Consider the following 21,204-nt stretch of genomic DNA (forward strand, 5'->3'; position numbering starts at 1 on the left):
TCTTCTATCTCCCACGACTCACATGCCCCCACCTCACCTGGAACTCTATGCAAAGCTAGCCAAGTTCACTTCCTCGTAATGCTTCTCCGATTACAAAAGGACAAACAAATATAAGATGAAAGATTAGCATCCTAGGTGGGGTTGAGGGATTGTTTGGTATGACTTCCAAATTATATGCTTAAAAAGCAGCACATGATCTTGACAAAGACACTTTGACGTTGTCTCATGTAGATAAGATCTTTGGGATGCATCATGTTTATCATTTATACCATATACATACCCAATTGTTTATATTGGAGCAAACAGGATATCTTCTGCATGATCGAGGGATATGCTCTAAAGTGATTGACTTTGTGGGAAAAGTTAATCCATTCTTGGGTTCTCTTTTCCATTAAACATTATAAATAAATAGCTTTGTGGATTAGAACTCTTCCAACTAATTATATATACAATACAGTAGTTTGGATTATACGAGCAACAGTGTCACACTACTATTATTGTACGTGTAGTTGGACCCACATGAGCTAGGCCGTTTGAACTTTGTTCTTGGTTTTTTCTCATTACACGAATATACGTCTTTTCAATCAAATATTTTTCACCTCAGGACCCTTGCTTCCTTGTGGGGAGCAGCAGATTTTGCAAAGGATTTCGTATTTATTTTCTGGGCTTAATTGTGTTTGTTTAATAAGGTTAAGAACCGAATAATTAGAACTTATTTTTAAAAATTTATATTTAAAGATTTATAAACTACCGATCAATCTCATATTTAGTCGATGTATGATCGTAACAAATAATATTTTAAATACAGCTAAACTTGACTGGTTGAGACCTTGTAACCATGAAGTAATTGAACAATGCATATGCATGCATTCCTTCCCTAGCTGCTCGACTGTGAAATTCCAGACATTATCAGCATCTTTGAACTTGGTGCCTTATCCCATGAATTCCGGCCTCCAAAATCTGCAACAACTCCATTTTAATTCGTCTTCTAGTGACAATAAAAACAGAGTCATTCTCTGTTCCAATTCTATTCGGAGAAAGAATATTAACATATGAATTCGAATTTTGGGGTGGAATTTATAATTCTTTTGAGTAAAAAATAAAATAAAATAAAATAAAGGACCGACAACACCATCGTGCTAGTAAATATCAAGACCTTGTCTTACTTGCCAAGCTAAGACAACGAAGGAAGTGGTAAAAGGTGACAACTAGCAAGTAAATAGCATATTTTTATCATGAGTAGTGTTATTATGTTATTTCAATTTGTTTACTTAGTGCGTCTTTAGTGTAAATAGTATTTTTTTTAAATATATTTTTAAAATATGTTTAAATATTTTTTAAAAATAAAACAATATTAATATACTAATAATTTCTTCTTTAACCGTTAAATAATAAAAATGAGGAAGGAAATTAAAGAGATATAATAGGATATTCATTCGTTGCGTTATCATCATGTGATATATTTCAAGGCAAAAAGGAAGTTCTTGATCGGTTCATACGTGAATCCTCTTGTGATGGGATAAATCATAAAGCACCAAAGCAATCAATCCTTTCAATCGGAAATGACATCTTTTGTGATGTAGTGTTCATTAACTAAGCGAACTTTGTTGCTTTTTAGCTCAAGTTAAATCCTAGCGATCGAGTGACTTATGCTTGTCATCTTTGAATGCTATAAGCTTGTCCTTATCTCTAATCACAGCACCCCAAAAAAACAAAAATAAAAAAATAAAAATCATCCATTTTCACGATGAAAGAAAAATTCAAAGCTACATATAAATACTGTCCTGTTCAATTGCCTCAGGATATGATCTGACACATTGAATTCATGACTATAATATTCTAGTTGACCATTTGCGGTATCACCATATAAATATTGACCCACGATATATCCTTAAGTTTTTTTTTTTTTTTTTAAGCAGTCATTATTATAAATATAAGAGATAATATAGTGTGAGATCTCGATATTCATTCAAAATTAACTGAAACGGATTTGATATAGTCTGATAAATAAATTATAATATTATAATTAGTTAAAATAATAGAGTGAAAGACATCCCGAGGCATTAAAAAGATGTTTTTTCAGGGTTGCAATCATATATTATACAAATCCTCGAAGCAAAAGCAAAGTATTATTGTTGGATGCTTAGGCATGTGATTACTGAGAAGTAGGGTTCTGAGTCTTAATCAAGGCCACAGTTAATTAGTTTGTTGATCTCTATCCATGTGACTACTCTTAATTAGCAGATCCTATGATTGATGCATTTTAAGAAACATCATTATTTTTATTTTTAAATGAAATTCTGATTATTTAATAAAAATCAATACAAAAACATTGTACGAAGCAGGAAGGTTGTGATTGGGTACTACATGAGCTAGAAGCCTAGAAGGAAATACAATAAATTTCCCATGTTGGGTACGACCAAAATACTAAAAGAAAGACGTGGAAGTCAATGAAATACTGACTACTGAGCACAATGATACATGAGAGAGAGAGAGGTGATTGAGGGTTTATGGATATTAATTGGGGGAGAAAGATAGGGAGTAGAATAGTGTAGATGTTTAGGCCTTAAAAAAAGGGAAAGGGAATCCAATGCATGAAAGAAAGAAAGAAATAAATGGGTTTAAGACAAGTGTACTACACATTGGGTCTTCAAAGGAATCCTAAGATGACCGAAAAAGAAAGATTCTTTTTTTTTTTTTTTTTTGGATTAACGCGGTTTTGGACTCCTGCCCCGAAGTTGAAGTCCCCTACTAGCCCAAAGCTTCGATGGGCTGCCCGAGCTGCCCGGGACTTTTGGCGGGAAACTTAACGCCTCAACCAAAGAAGTTTTGAGGTTTTTCCAATTTCGCGCCCAAAAAAAAAAGAAAAAAGAAAAAAGATGATACGGCCGCGAAAAGCGGGCCGTGATGACTTGCTTCTCTTCATCTCTATCTCTCTCTCTCTCTGTGTTTCAAAGACGTGTTGGCATTTCTTTTCTTCCTCTTGTACTGTTGTACACGTGTTGAAAACTTGAGGGGGACGGAGTTGCTTCTGGAGGTTGAATCCTGGCCGTTGAAGTTGTTTGGAAAGTGGGGTACCCCACGTTATGGGTTAGAAAGAGACCCGAAATAGATCATTCCTGTCCCCCCGACCCCTGGGTTTTTGTTATACTTAAACGCCTTTGCGTTTGCACTTTGCATTCTAATTGGGAGGTTCAAATTAGGATCCTCTTTTGACTTCCTCTAGGATTCCTTTCATCACACAGATCTTACAATCATTACAAAAGGCAGACATGTTGAGTTCACTGCTCAAAAAACCCAAGAAATGGGCCATGATTGGGCCGGAGATATTTTACTAACAAGGCTCGGTTGGACGCAGCTTTACTAACAAGCCCCTGTGCTTGTAGAGAAATTGGGCTTTTACACAGTCGTAGCTTTTGATGGAGCTCGGGAAAAGTTTTCAAGTTCAAGTCTGTTTGGTGTTTACCTCTCTAGGCTCTCCTTAATGAATTAACATCCAAGCACATAAAAAAGTTGGAACTACCTTAAAATAATGAAAGTTGATGGGAGAGGAGAACCTCCCATCTTCTAGTGCATGGACAATGGACCCCCCATTTAAAAGAGACCTTTTTTTGGGTTACTCCAACTTAAAAAAAGAAAAAAAAGATAAAAATGACATTTCAAGGCAACTGATGGAAAATACCACCTCCTTAGTTGTTAAACATGTCCTTGTTTATGGGCTCTGTAAAAATTACACTCCAAGAAAGAAAAATTCGCCCACCACACTTTTATCTCATTATAATGAGGTCACATTGTCATTCAATTTTTTGAAAAATAATATTTACAGTTCTAAAGTGTGCACTTTCTTTGAAAAAAATAGATAAATATGAGATTCATATAAAAAAATTAATTTTTTAATGATGGGTCTCACTCTTTTTTAAAATGAATGAACGGAACTTACACACCTTAAAATTATATCTAGCATTGCTTTTCAATTTTTGAATTTTTCTTAAAATAAAAAAATAAAAAAATCAAGGTAGATAAAAATGCAGCGAGATGGATGAAAGTAGTATGTAGCACTGCTCTCCAAAAGAAAGAAAGAAAGAGAACAATTCTAGATGGGAAAATTCGATTCCACTCACAGAAACTGGGAGAGAGTCGAAACCGTATGATTGTGAAAATCTCCCTGCTTAGTCTTACATGGACATCGGCCTGCATCTAGCTAGAACCTCAAAACATTTGAAGGAGTAAACTTTTGACTTTAAATATCTATTTTTTTTCTAGAGATTTGAAACGTAGATGAATTTTTTAGAGTAGCAAGCCTAATCTAAAGCATGGATATGGGACAACAAGACTATTTATATCCATGTACTCTTCGAAAACTCCCTCAAAGTGATTTCAAATTTCCCAAACAGTTGAGGCAACATGAAAAGGCAAGGATCGGACGCCCCTATGGTTCTTTACAAACATGATAATATCTAAAGAGAAATGATAGTTGTAATCGTGAGTGCTTAAGCGCCGCGCACTCATGATTTTTTAATAGTAGATCTCACTCTTTTTTAAAACAACTGCACTGCGCTTGCGCACTCTATGACTGCATGTAACATTACTCGGGAGATCAACCCCCCGAGCAAAACGTTCTAGAGAGTCACAACAATTCCCATGTAAAAGTGAAAGAAATAGGCATAATATGCTCTACAAGATATTTATTAAACTCAAGCATGCTATGGCATCTGAAACCATATAATCGTTCTTGAGTCGAATTATCTATCACCCTCTTAATAGCTATAACGGCTAGCTAGAATTCTGTTCTTAGCAGCAATGTGTTCTGCCTTAACCACAGGCAAGTAGATTATATGATCTTGTTGTTACTTATTTGTTGATTTCTTTTCCCCTTACAGGCAATTCCAAGCAGCCATATCCATAAAGTTTCTTGTTCATCTTTTTCTACTGGATATCTAGAAATCCATCAAAATATGTGATGTTTTGCCCAAAATATTCTAGGTTTACCAACTTGTCAAATTAGCATAACCTATCGACATATTTTTGGTGTATTTCACAAAAGTGCATCCTGATGCATGTTGTAATCACCCCCAGAGGGAAAGAATAGCCCTAAATCATCCACATAATTGAACATATTGCTTTGTACTGCAAGCATAGACGTACAAAATGCATGGAATAAAGCTCCATGGAATTTTTACTTTTATTTTTTATATTTTTTGAAGGAAACAGAAGCTTTCACAATCAGTGCAAAGAACATGTAGCTCTCACAGTGCTAACATGCCAAAGAAGAACCAACCCAATATATATATTTCAGAAGTTCAAAGTTAAATCATGAAATATAATACACAATTGTATTCATAATTTACTCACTGAGCCAAAAGTCGCTCCTTGTGTTCCATGCAATAAGCAACAGAAATTTACAAACTTGCTTGCTACAAGTGGGGTGATATGTTCCTGTCTCATGACTTGAAACCTCTTTTAACTTTAAACGGCTGCTTTTCCAGCAGGTTTCCAATTAAACAACCAACTCAATAAACTTATTTGATACCCATGTCCTTGCAACATCGGAAAGCTTGCTTTCCTCAATGTGTATCTGTCTCAACTGCGGAGAATTTAGAACAAACAGCTCCACTGCCTCGGCCCCAATTCCACAACAATGCATAATATCAACATCTTTCAAGCGCTTGCAACTCTTAAACATAGAGACCATGCTTGCATTGGTAAGCCCTTTACACCCTCTCAACTTCAAATCAATAATATCATTGCACGAAACTAACATCGAAATAAACTCCTTATCAAGTAGCGTTTCATTATAAGATAAGTCCAATTTCCTCAATTGCCTCAAATTCTGCCCCAATGCGGCAAGCAACCCCGGTTCTCGTTCCACAACATCACAATTTATCAATGCCAATTCTTCAAGCCTAGAACTCATGGCAACCCCAAGAGCCTTAAGGCCTTCACCAGTGACAAGACAACAACTTTGAAGCCTAATACTCGAAAGACACCGGAAATTCACAGCAACAGCCGAGAGGTGATCGTTATTAAGGTCAAGTGGTAGTCGGAGATCTAGTTTTTGCAAATCGCACCTGCTCTGGCTAATGAACCTCAGCAGACCCTCTCTGCTACCGCCATCATAAACCAATAGAGAACTTAGAGAATTACAACTATCGGCCAATTTTAACAGCACCCCATCAACTATACTCCTACAAGTCCTGAGCTCCACCTCTTGAAGACCCTGCAAGCACCTAACAAAGGACGAAAAAGAACCTCCATCACCAATACCCTCACAGCTCCGTAGCTGCAATTTCTTCAGCCTTTTGCAGCTCCTCCATAGCCATCTCAGGCCCCAATCATCTGCTCGAATTCCAGACAAATGAAGACTCTCCAAGCCCAATTCTGTATCAAAATCCTCATTTTGCCACATTCCATGTTCCCAAGAAAACTGAATTTCTTGTTCAAGGCCTTCCCCAGGGCATACAAAGACTGATAAATCCTTTAAAGCAGGAAAATTCACAACCCAACTAAAAAAGACAGGCCTAGAGAGATTGATACAGAGAGAGGTCAGGCGGGTACAGGTCGAAGAGAGGGAACTTAGAGAGGAAAGAGAAACCAAACCGGCCAAGAACCTCAAATTATGAAGCTTGGAACAATATGTAGAGACAATAAGGAGGAGATGATCAGAAAAAGTGGAGGCTGGGGCTGTGGGTTCAGAGGGGACGAAAAGAGAGAGGGAGACAAGAGATGGGTAGTGGGAGAGTAGGGAGGAAAATAAAGGGATAGTGGAATTGTGAGGGGTAAGGCGGAGAGAGAGGGAGGTCTTGGAGGTGCGGCAGAGATGAAGCCACCGCTTGGAGACCAAAGAGACCGAAAGTGATGAAGAGGGTGATGACGGAAGTCTCTGAAAGATTTCTTCAAGAAGCTCGTCACAAAGTATGTCGTCCATCTCTATATGGCTCTCTCTTCACTGGTATTCTCGTTATTGCTGTTCTTTCTCTTTCTTTGCCGTGCTTTGCTCGAAATCGGAGAACACACTACATTCTTGGAGTTTCCTATTTGTTTCAATTGGAGGGAGAGAATATTGGGACTTGAAGTCACGTTAGGTGGGTGGGAGAGAGAAGAGGGAGGAGTTGACAAGAAAGAGCCCGTTCCCGTTTGCTTATAACGCTGCTCGGAATATGCGTAATTCACGTTCTATTTTTTTTTTTTAATTTTAAGAGTAACGTTAGGTATAATTAAATAAGTTTCATAAATATCTTTTGAAAAATAAAATTTTTTTTATTAATAAAAAGTAATTTTTTTATATTTTTTAAAATGAGATAAATTTTTTTACAATGAAATTTATCTATTTAAAATTTATATAAATTATTTCTTTTTTTTTTAAATAAAATTTTAATATTTATTAGCCGACGTATTTTTCTATATTTTGGAAGTTTATATAAATTTTGCGGCATGCGAGACCAGTGATATTTAATGACGACGCGCTTGAGAAGGCGAGTGGGATCGCTAATTTTCCTACAAACATACATCATTCGACCGCACGTACAAAATACAAATACAGCCTTCTCCGGCTTCTTTCTGTCCATTGTGTAAACAAGCGTGGAAACGGGAAGGAATGACACATTGTAAATTGTAATCGACGAGGAAAAGACAACGTCCACTGCGGTCCGATCTGATTTTAGATAAAATTTAAGACTCAATCAATATGTATCAATTTTTTATTTTTTAAAATTGATTACGTTCTAATTATCTTTCTAAATCGATATATCTAATTTTATAAATTTTCGATCCGATCCGATTTTCTATTTTTTTAACATATAAAAAACATATAATAAAATGTTACTTCTTATGATAAAATATTATTAATAGTTTAATATATATATTATGTTTAAAATATATGATCAATTAAATTTTTATTTTTAAGATTAAAATTTTATTTTATAAATTATAATAACATTATCTTATATATAATTATATTAATAACATATGATGAAACAAATTACAAATATTCATATTTAAGATTAACATTTTATGTTATAATTTATAAATTATAATATGAAATTATTTCATATATAAAACTTATATATTATTATATATAATATATATAATAATATATTATTATATATAAAAATTTAATATATTATTATATATAAAACTTATATATTATATATAATATTTTGTATAATATATAAAATTAATTTATATATATATATTTTTCTAATCGGTCCGGTTTGGTCCGGTCCGGATCCGAAAACTACAGAATCGAAACTGGACACGTTTCAACCGGTTTTCATGATATAGAAACCGGTTCCAGATCGGACCGGTTCAAAACCGGACCAACAGATCCGGTCCGATTTTCTAATTTTTGGATTTAAATTTACATTTACACCCCTAATGTCCACAATCAGAATTTTGCAACCCATCTGATGATCTGTCATCCGATTTTAGGCCATTTTCATTTGAAAAATAAACTCCTTTTATTAACCAATGCGACCCAATGCCACGCGCGGAAGATAATGTTAGGAATTATTGTGAGAAATATAGTTTATAATTTAAATAATAAATTTTATTGTTAAAAAATTTTATTATTAAAAAATTATATATTGTTTGGTAACTATATGTTTAAAGCACTTTTAAATATGTTACGTTTGTTTAAAAATAAATTAAAAAAGTATTTTCTGATGTAGAAATTACAATTATTTAAATTTTCAAAGATTATAATCATATTCTTGAAAGTTTAAAAATTGTAATTATTTAAAAATTTTATATATATTTTCGTTCATTAACAGTCTTTTTAAAATTTGAATTGCGTTCGGCATTATCCAAAAAATCACGTTTGACAAACGAACATTTTAACTTATTTGAGATTAAAAATATTCTAATATATAATACGTAAATACCATAATTTTTTCATTAAATAACTTTTTAAGACACTACCGCAACCCTAACTATAACACAAAGCTGCTTCTTTTGTGCCCCTTGATTCTCGTATGTCTTCTACTCCTTGTGTATGTTAATCATACGCTAACAGTCACTGGGAAAGCCTCGAGCCCTTTTACTTAGTTGTTGGGTGCACCAATCATCAACACGATGAATCCAGTTGATGCTGACCATTTCAGAGATGCCCTTCAAAGCACCATAACAACGTAATCTTAGGGTGCACGAAGAACTAAAACAGCATTGATCTATACGCTGCCATAATATTCAGTAAGGCTTATCGCAGAACAATCAAGTCTTAAGATTCTCTGAGTATCTGTTTTTTCTTTTCACAGCCATTCCTTGCTCTTTATATGGTTACGGAATTTGGGCTTTTATTTTCCTAATAACTTCTTTCAACTTTCGCCATCAATGACAGAACAGATGGGGGAGCATGATCCTAAAGCATACAAGACTTCCATTCCTCATCAACCTATTTTATATTTTATTCACTTACTTTTACAGACGCAAACACCTCTTCTATCAATCATATCGACCAAAAAGGGCATCTTACCTTAAATTTATAAACCATCTCCCAATAGAAAAGCTGCGTGCAACCCAGCGAGACAGGGATCCAATCTATATTCCGTAATGGCGTTACTGCCATATAAGTTATACCACATGCCCAATATTAAAAGTACTAGTGTACTAGTGCAATGGTGCAGGTTCCCTTCTAGAAATCTATATTGGATTGAATTAGGGGTGTAAACTCAAACCGAAAAATCGAATCGGACCGGTTTTATCGGTTTTGAACCGGTCCGGTCAGGAACCGGTTTTTAAAACGTAAAAACCGGCCGGTTCTGGTTTCGGAATTTTTTGGACCTGACCGGACTGGTTGATTAAAAAAAATAAAAAATAATATTTTTATATATAAGTTTTATACAAAATATTTTATATATATTAAATATTAATATATATAAGTTTTATATATGATGTATAATTATAAATTTTTATGTGAAATTTTATATATAACATATATATTCATATATGAAATAATTTCTTATTATAATTTATAAATTATTACATAAAATGTTAATACTAAATCACTAAAAGTTTATAATTAATACTAATATATAACTTATAACTATACCAATAGTCTAATATTAATACTATTATATAGTCTAATATATTAATAAAAGTATAAAACAATTTTTTTTAAATCAATTTTTTTTTTTTTTTTTTATAAACAAATTGTGAAATTTACATTTTAAAAAAACCGAAAAACCGGACCGGACCAGACCGAAAACCGGTAAAACCGGTTTAGGAGGGTAATCGGTACGTAATCGGTTTTGAAAAATACAAAACCGGTACATACCAGTTCGATCCTAAATTTTATCTAAAACCGGACCGGACCGGACCGATTACACCCCTAGATTGAACTTTTTGACCTAACTGGCGTGAATCCAACCCCAAGAACATTGGTGCAGGCAAAAAGCCATGTTAAATGGATTTGAAGTTTTTTTTTTTAATAGACGAGGTCACATGTCCACGAGTCACCCACTCTCCATTTTATTAAAAAATCATCGCTTATGGCGGATGAATACTGTGGGAACAACCAAGTCTCAAGGGATTAACAAATAAACAATAATAAAAACTATCCATATTCTCAACACTAACAAAAAATAGATAAACGATTAACCTTAGAAATTTTCTTAACCACTACACGAACCCAATATTTAATTGAGTTCCAAACCACACCCAACCTCTCAAGTTTCCCTTCCATTCAGGCTACACACCACCTCCTCCACAATAATAGGAATAATGCCAATAATAGTACCAATCTGTGACTGTCGCGATGCTCTATTGAACCATGCTTGAATTCCTTCACGCCATCTTTGCTAGGGCATAAACGGAATGGGCATTTTAGCCGAGACTTTGCACCACAAACCTCTGGCAAACTGACCACTACCCAGCACATGCTCTAAGTCTTCCACCATGCCCCTGTCACAACAGTTACAACAAGAAACTAAAGAAATGCCAAGTTTTTGTACCTGATCATCAACATTTAAGCAATAAAAAACTGCCTTTCACATACATAGAGACATCTTCTTTGGGAGCAACTTATTCTACACCCATACAGCCCACTCAAATCTCGGCATTCTGATTCGAAGAAGATCCCTGCAGGCTGACTTTGTTGAGAATACTCCATTTCTATCCGACAACCATATTAGCAAATCTTTATTTTCCTTCAAAGATCCTACAGTTGCCATCACATTTGTTGCCAACTGATCATCTAACATGTCTTGCAATCAAGGTGCTCCCAAAGGAAGCACCTTGATTACAACACCCAAAGGAATAAGACTACACCCTAGCCCTAACCTCTGAGTTCGGCAATCAAGGTGCTCTCATGCTTGGATTGCAGGCCTCACTTAAGAATTGAGGTGAGCTAACTTGGTAAATAGGCATTCAAATGACAACCATCTGATCAATCATCTCTCTTCCCACAATCTTCGAGTAAAAAAATACATACTAACAAGCCTGCAGAACCTTGATTGCAATGATGCATGCCAACCAGCCCGTGCCTCAGAGGTACCCCTTTGTGACTGGTGATACAAAATTTCTTCCAAAGATGACACATTATATGCCTGGGGCATCTACTTCTCCAGGACCAGACCTAGTTCTCTTGAATTAGCCTACCATCAAACAGTTAGCAATTTAGTTGAGACATAAACATCGAGAGCAATTTAGTTAGCAATTTGGCTTGTGAAAATAAAAATAAATATAATTGTAAGAGGTTATTGAAGATTATGAAAATAAAATATAAATTAATTAAAAAAATATAAATAATAAGAAATAATAAATTTTATTATTATAGAGAGTGTGATAACTAATTCAATATAAATTTTAAGTTTTGAATGAATCAATCCAATGCTAATGCTTTAAGATCTCGAAGTGGAAGATTGGACGTGGCCTCGACCTGGCTCTCGGCCATGGCTAGATTGGAAAGGTCGTGCAATTGAAGTTGGAATTTGAAGTCGAAGACGCTAATGGCACGAGGTTGAAGATGCTGTTTTGGGCTTCAGTTTGGGCCTCGGAGCCGGACTGGAGTCTGATTCGTCAAAAACTTTCAGAAAAAAACTTTCAAAAAAAACTTTAGTTATAAAAAAATTACTGTAATATATTAAATTATAAATTTATTTTTATTATAAATTTATTTAATAATTCTTATAAAATCACGTCAATTTATAAATTTATTTTTATATAATCTATTTATATTTATAACAATTATCAAAACTTTGTTCGATCACTTATCTTAATTCTTACGAGGCTGAGAAAGTATCATTTTCCTTTGATATGGTATTTGACCATATAATATTAAATAAATTTATTTGTTATATTTCGGGCTCCCACAAAATTGTCCCTGCGAAAAGTTTCGTTGCGTCCAGATTACCGAGACAACCCTATGCACTTCTCCAATTTGCATCTCCATGGCCATCTCCCACCCCAACCTCTGCTCACTCGGTCTAGTTTCCCACGTAGAAAGCATTTCCCAATTTCCATTCCAAAAACCTCAACTAGACCCCAATCCGCATTTCCCTTCGCATGCCACGGCACCAAACCTAAATGCCGACGCTTCGAAATCCGAAACTCAGTATTCGCGGACCCGAAGAATGGCAAAGACAGTGAGAAGGTTCCTGAAAGTTGGGTCGGTCTTGTTGGGTCGGTTTTTCCCGGTGGTAGTTGGTGGAATCTACGGGAAAACGACAATGTGGAAATCACAGCGGCGAAGCCAATCACGGTTATTCTCGCTCTCCGTCGAATGTGGGAATTGATAGCTGAGGATAGATGGGTTGTTTTTGTTGCAGTTGGTTCCCTGGTCGTCGCTGCGGTGCGTGTGCTTATTAACCAACTACACTATATGTTCATGAGCTTGAATTGCACAATCATCCGATATATGATTCCTTTATTAATTAGTAGAAGATTTAATGTAGACTCAACTAATATTAAACCATGTTTCTAATCATTAAAACCAAATTAAAGATAAGGCGCGGAATCTTGGTGCTGAGGCATAAGTGCAAGTGCAAGTTGGGTCTAGATGATGTACCATTAGTATCACCAGGAGGTGCTCCCCCGTTCTGCTTTTATAGCAAAGACTGATTTAGTACATATCCGATGTTGGACTTGGCAGATGTCTGTTTTGCGTTGTTTCGTGAGCATAATTTCTCTTAGTGATAGAGAGAATTGACTTGAAATTTTAGGGGAGATGTAACGGTGTCACGTCAAGATGCAGCTCAAATGTATCATTCGTATTGCAAACTTATGAGCGAAGTACCATTTGGGGATCGATTAACTTCATTATTCACCAATTTTCAGTGGATTATCTCCTACTATGATGAGTGATTAGTCTGTATTTTAATCACTCCCACCTCCCCTTTTATTTTTTCCAAATAATGCATATCTTTATTTATATGTTTATTATATTTCATCTTTTTCTATGTACATCTGCATCCCTTTCCGACATTTCTCATTCTGCTGCAGCTTTCAGAAATATCAATACCAAGTGTATTGGCAGCGTCAATCTTTTCTGCACAGAGTGGTGAGACCATGCTGTTCTCTAGGAACTCACAATTTTTGGTTATATTGTGTTTTACATCGGGGATATGCAGGTTAGTTTATGTATATTCAAATTTCTGCTAGCATAAAGAATAGACAGCATGCAATTTAATTAGGCTGTTAGTGACTTTCTGCGTGATTTCTGAATTTTCACGTACTGATAATTGAAAAAAAAAAGAGGCTCCCATGGAGAATATCTCAAAAGTGCAAACTATTTGACACACCTGCTATTTTCTTTTGCTGGTGAATTTGCATGGTTTAGCATGTACTTGATATTGTGATGAGGAAACATTTAAAGGCACCATGACCAGTTAAGCTGCTTTAGAGTTGCAATATGTCATTGAACCATAGTATTGAGGAGTAGTTTGGTAAAGTGATTAAAGCTCATGGCAAGCATGAATTCATTTTTCTACAATTGTGCCTCTATACGGTTTTAATATTTTTTGGATGGTGTTTATATTAAAAATCTTATATAAAAAGTTAGGAAGTTGTAATTTGAGCTATTTATAAAACTTATTGTGTTGAGGTTCTTGGTTGGTTACTATTTCTCATTTGTATTTCAGTGGTCTGCGAAGTGGCTGTTTTGGAGTTGCAAATATGATCTTGGTGAGTCTACTGATCTTACTTCTTTCTCAAAGAATGTTTACATCCACTGTTTTATTTCTGCTGCCTTTTGATGCATGCTGTCCATTTCTGTTGTAACTTGTAACAGTTGGCCGGTGAGAGATGACCCCTTTTTTTACTTGTCAGTGAAAGCTAACCATTTTGACTTTTGCGATTCTTCTTATGATCTTCTAAGGTCTATCTCGGCATTTTTCCTTCTGCTTTAGCCATGATCAGTGTTTGAAACTACCCGTTATTTGTCATATGTCAGCAATTATTGCCGTCTTCATGAATTCTAAGTAATATGGGGACTTTCTTGTTTTATAGATGTCATTTCTGCAAAGTATTGTCTTCTTTTAACCCTTTTTGCTCCAATTATACTCTTTACCTATTTTAGGCACAGAGAATAAAACCTCATATGGTGCTCCATATGTCAATTTGCAGGTTAAGCGTCTCAGGGAAACTTTCTATTCAGCTATTCTTTTTCAGGTTTGTCTTTTATATAGAAAATGTAACATATTAGGTGCCCTGAGCATCTCTTGAGCCATCTATGTTGGCAGAACTCCTTTTTTTTTTTTTTTTTCCATTCAATAGAATACGCTATGTTGGTGTTATCTTTGATGTAGGATATATCCTTTTTCGACAGAGAAGCAGTTGGTGATTTGACGAGCAGGATCGGGGCAGATTGTCAACAACTGTCTCGTGTTATAGGGAATGATGTTCATCTAATATTACGCAATGCTGTTCAGGTTGTGGTGCTTGTCAATACTTTTTCATTTCCTTGAACTTGCCTTTAGGTTAGAATCAAATTTACAGTTGAAGTTTTATTTTTAGGGTACAGGTGCATTGATCAATCTGCTGAATTTATCTTGGCCTCTCGCATTATCAACTTTGCTGATATGCTCTGTTCTATTAACGATCTTTCTGTTTTATGGACAGTATGCATCTTACCTTCTCTTAACTTCGTAGGCTCATCACATTAGTCTCTTAAACTTGATTTTGTGTATCCACAAAAGTCTGTTACTTAGAGTGACGTATTGATTCTTTCTATGTGTATTCAACTTGTTTTTATTCAAATGTAGTTTATTGTTTCTATCAGGTTGCTCTCCCTACTTTTTGCTTGCTACAAGATCTTTTGTTGGTCTGAACAAATCATCGACTATAGATTAAGATAAATATACTCTTTTATAAGCCTTGCATGCAGTTCTGCCAATAATTTGATAAAATTATCTGTCTTCATATAGATGTTGAAGAGTTGACACCTATAAAAAAAAAGATGTTGATGTGTTGGCTCCTTCGTATTATAAAAAAAAAATACTCTCTGCATTGGGGTTACACATATTAAGTCATTGTCATTTATTTTTATTTCCTAAGGTATTATTTTTTATTTGGTTCGAAATAAACCCGTTACCTGAAACCTTCTTTTGAATTAAGTATCCTTGATCTAGAAAATTTTGCTGCTGCGAAGATTTCTGATGGATCTGCTTGTTCATTATAAAAGTAAAAGTTTATAATTTTTTGTTCAATCTATCAGTTCCTTTAAATTTAGACGGTAGTCTTAAAAAATAGAGAAAGGCTTAAATAACTGGATGTGAAAAACTGTGTCCAAATTCTTATGTAAAACATCTTGTCATATGGAGGATATTCTTTTGATCAACAGCAGTAGGGTTACTGTCACTAAATTGTTGCCTTGATAGAGACGTATATTTGCATAAGTCCAAATGTTTACTGCTTCCTAGTGCACTGAGATTTTCATTTTCTGCTTATGAGGGTGTCTTCACTAGTGTCTTGATTGTTTGAAGACATTGATAATACATTCTCTGGTTACAGGTACCAAAAGAGAGCTGCAAAATTAACCCAAGAGTTCACTGCTGATGCCAACGAAGTATGGGCTGATTGACATTGCTTCTGAAAATGTGATAGTTTTTAATAGTTTTTTAGTATACTTATCTACTTTTCCCTTTTGAATTTAGGTTGCACAAGCAACACTATCTTTAGTGAGATCAGTCCGGGCTTATGGAACTGAAAGGAAAGAAATTGGAAGGTAATAATTCTTACTATCGATTTCATGTCAAGTATCCATTCTCGGAGCAGTCCCAAAGAGACTGCCACAAGTAAGCCACAAAGTCAGACATCAAATTGCTCATATGTTTTTGTATGCATCGTCATAAGTTGATTGAGTAATCCATCTTATTTGATGTTAGGTACAAGCAATGGCTGGACAAGTTAGTTTTTATTAACTTTCGAGAAAGTGTGGCTTATGGATTGTGGAATATGAGTTTCAGTACCCTATACCGCTCGACGCAGGTTTTGCTCCCCTACTTTCTTAGATTTTATGCATTCCTGTTTTTCTCCTCTCCCCTAATCAAGGTATTTTATCTTAGAGTAACACTAGAGCCACCGCTGGGGGCTCCCGCTAGTATATTTTATGTGTTTTTTTTTTTTTTTTTGCTCTTTTTTTACATACATTTTTTAACACTTTTAAATATTTTTAAAAAATAAAAAAATTAACAACATCATTAAAAAAAACTTCTTTAATCATGAAGTAAAAAAAAAATCCCAGCTGGAGCCCCCAATGGGAAAGACTAGTATTGTTCTTTATCTGATATGCTTGGCATCCTCGAGTTGCGCCCCCTTCACTTTTTATAAATTCTAACTTATCAGAAAAGGAAAAAAAAATGAAAATTTGTAGCTTGAGTTCCACTTTGTTTGATAATTGTGTTTTTCAGGTTATTGCGCTACTGTTGGGAGGAATGTCTATTATGAGTGGTTATGTGTCAGCTGAACAACTTACTAAGTATATACTGTACTGTGAGTGGTTAATTTATGCAACTTGGAGGTTCACAGATAGTTTATCATCATTACTACAGTCTGTCGGAGCTAGTGAAAAGGTCTTCCAGTTAATGGATCTCTTGCCTAGTGACCAATTTTTATCAAAAGGCAAGTATTCTGTGTACATTGGAACTGTAAATCTTCTTTTGATTGGTGCATCTTAATCATAATTTATGTTGTTTATATTCCTTGTACGACATGCTGTAGCAGCCAAGATGTCTAGATTTATTATACATTTTTTTAACCCTTATCATTATGCTAAAAATGAGGTTTCTTCTTGAATTTGGTTTGACAAATATGGCATTATAATTTTTCTTAATAATGCAACAGTCTTTGCATTTAAGTAATGCGTGCCTTATTCAAAGACACGGTGAACAGGAAAAGTGAATCATGATGCTCCTCAATTAAGAATGTGCCAAAATTGTGTGATTGCCAGTATCAGCATTCCTGGTTCTAACATGATAATTCGCTTTTGGTTCAGTTTATGTTGTGTTTTTGTTTTCACCTACGGGAATCTCTCTAAGAAACCCATAATTTTTTGTGCCTCTAAACTATTTTCAGGCCTGCATATTATTATTTTGGTTAAATATATTAATCAGTAATTGCGCATCCCACTATCTACAGGTGTGAAGTTGGAGAGGGTGATGGGAAATATTCAATTTGTAAATGTATCTTTTCACTATCCTTCAAGGTTAATGGTATGTCTTCCTAGGCTAAACAGCTTTTGCTTTATCTTTCTTTTGGTGTCAGAAATGTCTTCTTTTTACCTGTTCATATATATCAAGGAAAAGTAATAGACCGATGAGTTCTTTGTAGTCTAAAAGGGATTGCTAATCAGGGATGTTGGAACAGGTGCCCATTCTAGAAGACATAAACATCTCCGTGCAAGCAAGCGAAGTGGTTGCAATTGTAAGAAATTTCTTTTCTTTGATAATATTGGTCCTCTCCATGATGCTGGTTCATAGATTTAAGGATTGTCTGTACTTCTGAAAATTCCAAGGTTGGCCTAAGTGGTAGTGGAAAAAGCACAATTGTCAATCTTTTACTCCGTCTTTATGAGCCAATTAATGGTCAGGTACGCTCCAAACACTTTTGCATCTCATGTTAGCATCTTGAAATATAATCATAAAGTATATCAAATAAACTAAGGATTTATGATCTATTACTCTTTATGGCATTTAAGACATTTTGTTTGCTTGTTTATTTTTCTTTGGTCTTGGACAATAGTCGAAGGCAATACACTTCATGTAATAAACTTCTCATTAATAATACTGCATTTTCTTTCATTATACTTTTGAAAACCTTTTGGACTGTGAAATATGGCTGATCTTGTTTGGCTTTTGGAATGGAAACAGTGATGGTAAACGTACATAAAAAAGTATTAATTTATTAATATGGTGTAGCTAGATGATAGAACATGATAACAGTGTATTAAATAAGGGTTCGATCTTTTGTAAAAGGTGCCTCTGAATTGCAGATCTATATTGATGGTCTCCCCCTTAGAGAGTTGGATATCAGGTGGCTGAGACAAAAAGTTGGATTTGTTGGACAGGTTAGACTACATAAACTAAAAGGCATTCTGTGGATGGCTTTTAAATTATAATCAAAATCTTTATTTGAGACAGGAACCTCATCTCTTTCATATGGACATCAAGTCAAACATCAGATACGGTTGCTCTAGACACGTTGAACAGGAAGATATAGAACGGGCTGCGAAGCAGGCCTATGCTCATGAATTTATCTCATCTCTTCCTGCTGGTTATGATACCCTTGTTGATGATAATTTGCTCAGTGGGGGACAGAAGCAGCGGATAGCTATTGCTAGGGCCATTCTTAGAGACCCTGCTATTCTGATCCTTGATGAAGCCACCAGTGCACTAGATTCAGAAAGCGAACATTATGTTAAGGCAAGTATTTTCAAGTTTCAATAGCCCAATACTTTCTATTCTACAGGAACAACAAAAAGCAAAATGATAAATACAAGCTAACTAGGTGTTCTCTGCCGTATACTTTCTGTATACTTGGGCTATGCCTAGTTACTTGTTTCGATAAAAATTTGTTCTACTATAGAAAAAATGCTCACTGTTTCTGACATTGTTATTTCTTAGGGGGTTCTTCATTCGTTTAGAAATGACATCAAAGCAAACAGAACCGTCATTGTAATAGCACATAGGTGATTTTTCTGTTCATCTTTTTTTTTCTCCGCTAATTTAATTGTGAGACAATGTGCATTATGGTGACCAACCTTTTACAGGCTCTCTACCATCAAAGCTGCTGATAGAATCATATTACTGGACAGTGGTCGAGTCATTGAGGTTAGATCTTTTTCTTGAATACCATATTATTGTCATTTTATACTGTAGATGATCATAGAGGACGTGTGATATATTTCTAAAATCAGATCTCAGAAACGTTGTGATTGTAACATTTCAATTTCCCCTTGGGGTGAAAGAGAACCGCTGTGGGGGGGTGTTTTAGAGAGTGCTTGGCTAACTGTATTTTTTGTTGTACCAATTTGAGGCAACGTACTAAAGCCCGTTGATTTTCCTAAGTCACTGTTCTTTATTTAGGAGAAGATTTTGTTCGTGGGTCAATGGCAGACTGGACCAAAGCCATGGTCAGATCATGGCCACTGCTTTCCTAACTTAAATTTAGTAGCGTTTTTGCCTGTGCTTTGCTATTGGTACTTCATGTAATCTTCTTAAATAAATGGAGGGCCACCATCTCTCACTAAGATGTCCGCTACGAAAAAGATTGGCATGCAAAGCAGACTTTCCGATAACATTTGAATGCATATGAATACCCTCTGATGATAAATGTATTTTTGATTTGTGTATCTGCAGACGGGTGATCACACAGAGCTGCTCCTGAAGGACGGCTTGTATGCGCGATTGTTTAAAGCTCAAAGAGGTGCTTTGACTTGATTCTAGATCATTTTTTCTTTTTTCTTTTTTTGCATGGAAGTGAAAGGTGGATAGACAGGCTTAGAATGCTGCAAAATTGCGGCACCACCAACATGTGCAGGAGTTCCACGTTTGCCACTCCTTGCATATATTGTGTGGACAATTACCTGCATCATTTTGGCAAAGAACATTAATCAATTTAGTTGAAATTTAGAAGTCATGAACCCCAGGAACAAAAAACCTAGATTTCCGAGAGAACAAGCAGCGAAGAAAGTTGTCAATGAGCCCCCAGTTCTGGATTATACTGATAAAAGACAAAATCTTAGAGCAGAGAAATGATAACATGGTGCTGGTGGCGCAGCCATTGCAAATAGGACTCTTGCAAAGCTCTTGAGCAAGACTGCATATTACATATTGTTTTTGTCAATGGCGTGTAACCGCCCTTCTGGTTTGACTACATGAGAGGAACAATAGATGAAACTTCATACTACCGGGGAGACGGAAGGAGGAGGTTTAATCTGCAGCATAATACATGATAGATTTGTAGCTTGTCTCCCTCTCTCTCCCTCTCCCTTTGAAGATTTATGTAAATTCATGTAGAACCCGACATTTTGCCAATCAAACTTTTGTTTCGTTATCCATTGATCTACATTTTTTTCCCCGGGATTTATGAAAGGATGGATGTAATTCTCACTCTCAGTTGAAGCTGATGTTGTATCATTCAAAATGGATCACCCCCTTCCTTTTCAGGGGGAGACCTTATTGTTTGTTGTATTTTGCCTCTGAAAAAATTTATTTGCTAACTACGTGGACTGACAAGTGCCATCAGATTTTTAAGCTTAAAATCTTGAGCTAGAGAGATGGATAATAAAATGAGAAATGCTTTAGCCTTTTAAGAAATTTTATAAAAGTACACTTATAAACTGATGTTGCTTGATATGATACGTTAGATTGTAAAATTAAGTTATTTTTATCGTAAAGTAGATATAATATATCATGTGAAAATTATGTCAGTTTATGAAATTATTTTTATATAATTTCTTTATAGCAGTAGGACATCTCTAAAAAAAAATCTCTAATAAAATTGCACTCTTGAAGTGTCAAAACACGACTTCTAAACGGACTTAGCAAAAATTTATTGTATTTTTGTTGGGTATCTAAGCCCATTGATGATTTTCTGTCATAAAAAAAAAAAAAAAGTGCAGCACCAGCCCATTTTAGCCCAAAACCTATAATCAGAAGGCAGGCCACGGCCCAGAAGAAGAAGTTGAGAAGGAGCCACTTCAATGGTCCGAAGACCACAATAACCCTTTTCTTTGCAACCAATCACACCGCCCGAATGGCTTAAAAAGGATTT

General features: G+C 35.2%; 2 protein-coding genes across 3 annotated transcripts; one reads left to right on the top strand and one right to left on the bottom strand.

The window, feature by feature from the left end:
• Nucleotides 1–5,155: 5,155 nt before the first annotated feature.
• LOC109021640 (F-box/LRR-repeat protein 3) lies at nt 5,156–7,105 on the bottom strand. Its single transcript, XM_019004318.2, has one exon. It carries the CDS (start codon nt 6,923–6,925, stop codon nt 5,498–5,500), a length of 1,428 nt encoding a protein of 475 aa, XP_018859863.1. The 5' UTR covers nt 6,926–7,105; the 3' UTR covers nt 5,156–5,497.
• A 5,206-nt stretch (nt 7,106–12,311) lies between these two features.
• Nucleotides 12,312–21,201, top strand: LOC109021645 (ABC transporter B family member 26, chloroplastic-like). 2 transcript variants are annotated; one of them, XM_019004325.2, is made up of 19 exons: nt 12,312–12,784; nt 13,435–13,562; nt 14,073–14,115; nt 14,557–14,601; nt 14,739–14,861; nt 14,947–15,050; nt 15,943–15,997; nt 16,086–16,156; nt 16,317–16,419; nt 16,842–17,052; nt 17,569–17,642; nt 17,797–17,853; nt 17,945–18,019; nt 18,422–18,496; nt 18,570–18,851; nt 19,053–19,117; nt 19,199–19,259; nt 19,788–19,854; nt 21,053–21,201. In XM_019004325.2, the coding sequence occupies exons 1-19, from the start codon at nt 12,359–12,361 to the stop codon at nt 21,193–21,195; spliced, it is 2,208 nt and encodes a 735-aa protein (XP_018859870.1). In that variant the 5' UTR covers nt 12,312–12,358; the 3' UTR covers nt 21,196–21,201. The 2 variants fall into 2 exon arrangements, with proteins under 2 accessions (XP_018859870.1, XP_018859868.1); XM_019004323.2 differs by lacking the exon at nt 21,053–21,201 and adding an exon at nt 20,078–20,621.
• The last annotated feature ends 3 nt before the right edge of the window (nt 21,202–21,204 follow it).

Source organism: Juglans regia, chromosome 10 (assembly GCF_001411555.2).
Source record: "Juglans regia cultivar Chandler chromosome 10, Walnut 2.0, whole genome shotgun sequence".
Taxonomy (NCBI): domain Eukaryota; kingdom Viridiplantae; phylum Streptophyta; class Magnoliopsida; order Fagales; family Juglandaceae; genus Juglans; species Juglans regia.

Coding starts and splice junctions, on each gene's coding strand:
- LOC109021645 (XM_019004323.2), top strand. CDS start 12,359: ATGCACTTCTCCAATTTGCATCTCCATGGCCATCTCCCACCCCAACCT. Junction 14,116..14,556: donor GAGTTGCAAATATGATCTTG/GTGAGTCTACTG, acceptor GTCAATTTGCAG/GTTAAGCGTCTCAGGGAAAC. Junction 17,643..17,796: donor ACTATCCTTCAAGGTTAATG/GTATGTCTTCCT, acceptor ATGTTGGAACAG/GTGCCCATTCTAGAAGACAT.
- LOC109021640 (XM_019004318.2), bottom strand. CDS start 6,925: ATGGACGACATACTTTGTGACGAGCTTCTTGAAGAAATCTTTCAGAGA.